Below are 7,503 nucleotides of genomic sequence, written 5' to 3' on the forward strand. Positions count from 1 at the left end.
TTGCTCATTGGCTTTTCGGGAATCCTTTGCTCATTATTGTGAAGGGCAACAGCGGCTAGGACCGCGTGTAGTCATCCGGTCGCATCGGTATCACGCCGTAAGGCGTCGGCCCTGTTCATTTTGCTCGTTAGAGTTGTCAGCAAGTACGAAATTCGTCCATTGACTCTCCTACATCGTGAGGCGCGAACTCCTTCGATAGAATGCAGTGAGACAACTGCAGCTCAAAGCTATCTTGCGTCCGATATCTTGCAAAAAACCCACAGGCCTTGTACCTCCTGCAGCTTTCATGACCATTTGGACCATAAGGTCCTCGAAAAATTGATTCGACAGAGGTTCTGCGTTCAAGTACGGAGATGCAGCTCAGCATACGATATCCACGGTCCAAAGTACACGAACCAAATGCAAGTCTACCTTTAGGCAGTAATTAAAGGGAAAATGGCAAAAACAACAGGAGCCGACCGAGAATTGAACGCAGGAGTCCTGAAGAGTACGGAGCATCACGCACATATTCAGCACTTCACGGCTTTCACCACTCGGTCACCAGGCCCGATATTTGTTGTTAGGATGGGGAGGGAATAGGCTAATTGTAATTCCTACGGCTTCCAACACTGAGATGAAAGGTGAATAAGAAAAGAAAATCAAGAAATAGGAAAGAGGCTAGGGGGTACTGACCTCACGATTCACGCCCTTCAGTCAACCCGAACTCTGACTTTATTGAAGTATTTGTTTATTTGACCACTGCACCACCTCACACACAGCTCGACCCCATGTCGCCCACCTAGGCGAGCGCTGCTGTGCTGGTGGCAGGAATGGGTTTGAGGGGTGATATATGCCCTTGAGACAGGCACCATGGGAAGCTTACTATCCACACCGACACAAAAACCGGGCATTCCATATGATGACTTCTGTTTCTTCAACACATCCCAATGGTTCGCAGACCCTTCTTTCGATGTCTTGCTTAGGTATTTTTGGCACTCGAGGCGAGTGGCTTGGCTACCAAGAATGCGGAATTTTGTTGAGGATATCCCTACTCAGCAAAGGTGTGTTATAGGAGTATTTTCACGGACATAGTAATTCGTGTCGAAGGACCTGACTAAGAAGGATGCTGAGATCATATAGGTCTACTTGATATCCACGAATGTTATCTTGGAGCAAGCTTGGGTTCGTGGAATAGAACCACGACGCCGGTATTTTGACATTGAGATGGTCGACTGTACCATGCTGTTGAGATGCGAATATCACAAAGGTAAAGCGCCTTTAGATGAGGGATCCTGGTCTCTAGCTCGCTTCGCGATACTTTTGTCGTGGAATAGGCGGACGTTTTCTGTCACATTACAATCGTTTAAACACAGGACTTCGAAACTTCTTCAACAACATTGCAGACCCAAGGGCTACGTACAGCTTCTTGACAAACATGAGTGGCGCTGTAAAGATTGTGGCAAGGGCCCTCAGTGTGACGAGGATAGAGACCATAGAGCTCTAGAGTCCTATGGAAGGCTCATGGACGCGCATTCAGATGCCGTGCTGCCACATGGCTCATTAGCAGATATGGCCTGACACACTCGTTACCCGAACTCTGGCAGGTATTGAATTCGACGCAGGCAACAATCGAGCCCCAGAACGAACAAAAATCAAGTAAGCAAGCGCTTGGATCAGACGCTAATTCGTATCTATTCTCTGAGAAAGTCTGATCCGGGATTTTTGCAACGTCACCCGGCCATTTGTAAACCCCCCCATTCGCCACTCGTCAAAGAATTTCACCGCCAGTAGATTCGGGAGACTTCCACATCCACTTTCATCTCGCTAAGGATAGATAGACACCTTGCTCTTCGTCTCTCTGAGAGCCGCCCGTTGCCGAAGTTTATTCGCCGCAGATCAAGCACTTAAGGACGACAATTGGAGACTAGCTGCATAACCAATTCGCCGTGTCGATAGGTCTGGGTACAGTTTGATCGGGGCTAAGTTCCCCACTAGCAATGCAAAACCTTTCCCTAAGAGCAGCATTATGGCTTTCTAGCCACTCACTGGTTGTCGTAGTGTCTTGCTGCGAGCAGTATAAGGAAGATTACCATATATTGAGACGAACGAAATAGACGGTCTACCGTGCTAAGATGGCACATATTCACAGATGGTGTTGTCCTAAGGTAAATGTCGCATAAGTCACGAGAGTTTGACAATCCAAATTCTTCTCTGTACATTGCTAACCCAACTGGTACTACTGGTACATCACCGTCGGTGGCTCCCCCGGGACGTCTTTTGAATCTACTAAGTCTTGGACCAAACAATGCGTATAAGGTCTTGGATGTAAGCGTCGCGATATGTCAGCCACAAGTAATCTTCGCTCTCCATGCTCTTCATAAAATTAATCCTGCTTCATCTTTCCTGGCCCTGGCAGCGTTGATCATTTCTAGATGAACGTATTCAGATTGAATATGTCCTATCAGGTGCTTGTGTTCTGTACAGATGGCTCACGCATGATGGATTCCTCCAAGTGACTTCACCGATGGCCCCGGCCCCGACCCAGGACTCCCGGCATGGCCCCGGGTGGGGCCGTGATTATTTCCGGAGCGGCCTATTTCATCCATAGAATTGACCACGGGCCAATTCTTCCCTCCCCTTCCCCGTCTCCAAAAACACCAGAAACCCCCTGACCTCTCCGAATCCACAACCCCGTCGCCTCAGGTCTAAGAATGGCTCCCGAAACGACGGAACGAGCTCACGCCGTGTCCGAATGCTACGCCATCTCTCCCCAAGACGGGAGGATCTTTACATAGAAACATAGATCTCTCCACAGTGCTCCTCCCCTGGTCATCAAGTCCCCCTTTGCTGCACCACAAGGACCGTTTCTGCAGAGGCCAGCGCATCCAAACCGCCAAGAAGATAGATTGCTTCAAAACCTTGTGGATCAGCAACACATCCCACCACCCCAAGAAAAGTCCCCCCACGCTCGCAGTGACTCTCTTAATGTTTGGGGACCCCTGCACTGTCATTGTCGCTCGAACAATAAGTCGGCTTGGCGTGAAACCTCACGAATCGGCTGCTGTCCCGGGGGCCTTTTTCAGTGGTTATAGCGTTTTTTTGTCTTTTTGGTCATCGCGCTTCAGCCTAGGTTCTTTGGTCGGCTGTAACCGTACGGACGGACTACCGTGCACCTCGCTGTAAACGCTTGCTACTATTTCGATAAATCATCAGACAAGGAGGCACGGTAGACTTGGGACGACAAGCGGCCGGCATTGCACATCTTTTTCGTCCCGTCCAATCTTGGCGCGTGTCGGAGGGGCCGGGCCCGGCCCGCCCGCCCGCCGCTCGAGTTTGCCTGCCACGCTGTCTTGCCACCCGGTCGCAGTCAGGTACGCCGTGAAAACCCCCCTGTTGTCGAGTTGCTAACTGCTTGCTTCCTTTCAGCATCTCTGTGCGCGTTCAAGGGGCACCTTGATAGGTACAGCCGTCAAGTCCCAGATAAGATGCCACATGTCAATAGGCACCAGCACATGCCTGGATAAGCAAGCAGGCAGGCACGCAACTCGTCGAATCGTCCTCTGTGACGTCAACAGAGGCTCAGATTGTATCATCCACGGAAAATTCGTAGAGCCTTGCGCCCATCTCTTTCTCGCCTATGGTGGTCTCGCCCCCTAAACCTGCTCGACTCGACTCAGTCGCGGGTTGTATCGAGTCTGAAGCCCAAGGACTTTCCAGAAGCGGTAATTTGCGAAGCAGGGTTGAAGGGCTCGGCAGGCCTGCCAAGGGCGGTCACATGCCAGATGCAATGCCCCCCCCCGTCGATCTTCCTTCCTGTCCCACCTACGAGAACACTAAACCTTTTTTTGCTTTTCTTCATTTACCTGACAACGATGACAGGTGACCAGCGTGTCGGAGATTGAGGCAGAAGCCGGCAAACAAAACATCCCAGTGGAAAAAGATGTGTGTGTGTGTGTGCAGAAAGGGCAGATGGGCGCGCGTCCTAATCAATCCAGCCAGACTAGAACAAAGACGTAGGAAGTACGGATAGTAGGGCAAGGTAAACCCCAACTCGGCCGCGCGAGATAAGACGAGCTTGACTCGTAGCTAGGCGAACCAGATATGACGTCCGCATAAGTGCCAGAGTCGTCTCCGAAACTCTCTCAGCTATCTTCTGGCACTCTGCAGCAGCAGGACCCCTCCCCGTGGGAATTTGCGAACCAAGTCCGAGTCTCTTTGCGCGACTGCGATTAAACTTCAGGTGCTAGCAACCTCCCCCTTCTCCCGAGTCCTCTCCCTCCCCCCTTTCCATAGAGAAACTCTAGACTAGACAAGACTTTAATACAACCCTTCTCTACCCACGCCAAGTTTGCACGTCATAATTACTACCTACAACAACACCACTTTCATGGCATATCGTGAAATTGAGAGGAATCAAAGAGAAAGAGAGCAAAAGACTAGCTTTTTGAAACTATTGAACCCGCTCAGCCTCGGCATAGACCAGAAATCAATACACCGTGACACCCCGGTCGTGATACCCAGTCTCTACCCCACGTGCGTCTCGTCGAAAGCAGATGTCTGTCTCTCTCTCTCTCTCTCTCCCTCCCCGCTTCCCAGGAAATCGAACCCTCGGTGCAGCAGCCGGCTTGTCAGTGCTCATCTCCTCCTTTCCCTCCCCCTCCATTCCACTCGCGCCTCTCTTGTCCTGGCAACAAGTTCCAAGTAATCAACAGGGCAGAGACTCGATGGCAACACAACGTTTGCTTTGCGTGGAATGACCAGCGAACGAACAAAAAACGCAAACGTAGCACAAGTCAAAGGCAAAAATCGTGCCGGCTTACTCCAATCAGAACCATCACCCCACACCCTTTAGAAATGTCTCGCAAAAAAATCGAAGGGTGTGACGATGAGCTGTCTCTGAGGAAATGTCCTCCCCCTCGTCCTCCCCAGACTTTTTTTTGTCTTTGCACAATCAGCAATCATTTTCCCAATCCGCCAGCCCGGATTAACAAGACACGACGCGTTCTACTGCATTCCGCGCTCAAAATCTCTCTCCCGAAGTCCCCCTCTTCCCCAGTCTTATCCCACTTTGGTCAGCGGGGTGGTCGGTTTAGCATGTCAGATCATTGCATGAAGAGCGGCCCACATCACAGAAGCTTGGTCTTTGCTTCCTTTCCTTTCCCTCTTTTTGCTGTGTGTTTTCCCCCACTGTTTCTCTTCTCTTCTCGGCCTGGGGACTTGTAAGTGTGCGCGTAAAAAAGATAGTCATGTTACAATGAATGACTGTATTTCCAAGCAACTCTTCAGCGGAGCAGGGAAAAAGCACAAATCTCGGAGAGTTGGGGTCCCCTCGGACTTGGATCAGCTCCAAGTCTCTGGCCCTCTTCCCACTCCCATGTCGCTCTCGCTCCTCAAAGTCCTTTCCTTCCTTCCCTTGATCCGCGTAGCCCGGCAATGTGTGTGTGTGTGTGTGTGTGTGATGTACTCGCAGGCTTCCCGAGAAAGCGGCACAGCCGAAGAGAGACTGAGATGATGTGCCCACCACACCACCACCGCCACCCATTCAACTCTCTGGAGTCTGGGTTGCATGATGTTTTTTTCTTTTCTTTCTTTTCTTATCCGCTTGTTGCCGACTGTGTGTAAGAGAAACAGACCGGACCGGGTCCAGTCCAGTGGCTTTTGGCAATCGTATCAGACTCACATAGTAGGATTCTCAGCACATGCAGGCATATCGAATCTTCACACAATGATTTGTTTCCGTCAAAAACTCCAATTTGGTTATTTTTTTTTTCTTTCTCTTCTTCTGTGTGAATTGGTCCCGTATCCCATCCCGTTTCCCCCAAGACTCGATAAACGAATGGGGGGGTTTTGTTAAGTTGTTCCTCCCGGCCCAAGAGACAATCTGCCCCTACTTTCTTCGGGTTGTACTCGATGTAAAAAAAATAAAAAAAAAATAAAAAGACAAAAAAAGAAAATGATCCAGCGCCTATTTGCTCATCCTCCCAGAGCTCTCCTAGCTCGTCTAATCGCTTTGTTTTTGGGCACAAACTGCCTTGTTGGTTTCCTGCACCTTTGGTATCCAGACTCTGATGGGCTTGATAAAAAAAATCATGAATATGGCTTGCTTTCAATGATGTGAGAAAAAAACAATTCAAGAAAGAAGAATCATCATTCTTTGCATGAGCGACCTAGCTCAGGAGAGCAGGATGCCAGTCAGACTTGTGCTCGTCGGGGTGCTCGCCGTAGTGAACGGGACCGAGCTTGAGGAAGCGAAGGCCGTTGCTGCCGTCGCTGCTCATGCTCGAGGTGCGGCGCTTGAGGGGCGCCGGCTCGGTGGCGGCGGCTGTGGTGGTGACTGCTGCGGCGGCGGCCTGTTGCTGCTGTCTGAAGGGGTAGGAGGACGAGGTGGTGGGGGCGAGGGAGAGGAAGACGGAGTTGTCGACGGGAGAAGACATTTTTGTAATGTTTTGTTTTTGGTTGTTGGGTTTTGGTTTGGTTGCGAGAGTTGGCAATCGGCGTGTGAGTGTGTGTGGAAGAACAGATCAACTGCTTAAAGACACTTGAGAGTTTGGCGAGTAGAGTCAAGGAAGGATGAGAGCGTTGGGATACAGATAGAAAGGAGAGAGGTACTGGATGGGAGGGGGAGGGCCGTCCAACTTTATAAGTTTGGATTGCACCGGAGGACACGGGAGGTGTGAGCTTGGCTGACCATCACCTACCCCCTTCCATCCGGCCCACGGGCAAGAGTTCAAAGGCAAGGTGACGGGTAGCTTGCCGGGTCACACGGTGGGTGCCGTCTCAAGCCGGGATTGCTCACAAAAACAAAAAAAAGGTTGATACTGGGGGTCCTCGGTCGCATATGGAGAAGGGGGACAGGGAAAGGGGGGGAAGGGACCGGACGATGCACATGGAGGGAGGGGAGGGGCAAGGTCATCGCATCGTATCGTATCGCACGCTGCCTATCGTACTCTGTCAAGACATGAGAAACTGTGTATGGCGCGCGTCGTACGTACCAAAGGGTGCATCTCCCGGATCAGCCGTCTGGGCAGAACAGGCGGTGCAGAGAGACACAGACCACAGACATCATGTTACGGTAACGCCATGGTTTAGAGTCAGAGGAGAGGGCGTGATTGAGATTTGGGGTGAGGTGGGCAATACAATAGTCACAGGTCCAGAAACAGGCAGGCATTGCACAAAATAGGAAATGCCGGGATCTGGCGTTTCTCGATAGAGCGAGCGAAAGAAAGCCATGACACATGCACGGGCAAAAAAAATGATGTGCTATTGTTGTTATGTCCATACCCCCGTTACCCATCGTCGTAGAGAGTTGACTTGAGACTCTTTGCGGTGGGTTATCAAAACCAACCTAGTAAGGCGCCTTGGAATATGACTACGAATCAATTAGACCGAAGACTCTTGCGAGCGCGGGCGCGCGGGTGCTAGGGGGGCCGGGATGGTGTTGTATTTTGATCTTCTCAAACAAAAAGCTCGTCCAGCCAAGAGATCTAAATTTTGATAATTCTGAGGTGTGTTTCTATGCGAAAT

The 7,503-nt window shown here is 50.7% G+C and overlaps 1 protein-coding gene across 1 annotated transcript; it reads right to left on the bottom strand.

Annotated features, from left to right (window-relative positions):
• Window positions 1-6,146: 6,146 nt before the first annotated feature.
• On the bottom strand, window positions 6,147-6,413 carry N0V96_000511 (uncharacterized protein; the record flags this gene model as incomplete). The annotated part of the gene is made up of 1 exon (XM_053193395.2): window positions 6,147-6,413. The coding sequence occupies one exon, from the start codon at window positions 6,411-6,413 to the stop codon at window positions 6,147-6,149; it is 267 nt and encodes an 88-aa protein (XP_053049112.2).
• Window positions 6,414-7,503: the final 1,090 nt, after the last annotated feature.

This window comes from Colletotrichum fioriniae (genome assembly GCF_027942845.1).
Source record: "Colletotrichum fioriniae strain IMI 355084 chromosome Unknown scaffold_1, whole genome shotgun sequence".
In the NCBI taxonomy this organism is placed as follows: Eukaryota; Fungi; Ascomycota; class Sordariomycetes; order Glomerellales; family Glomerellaceae; genus Colletotrichum; species Colletotrichum fioriniae.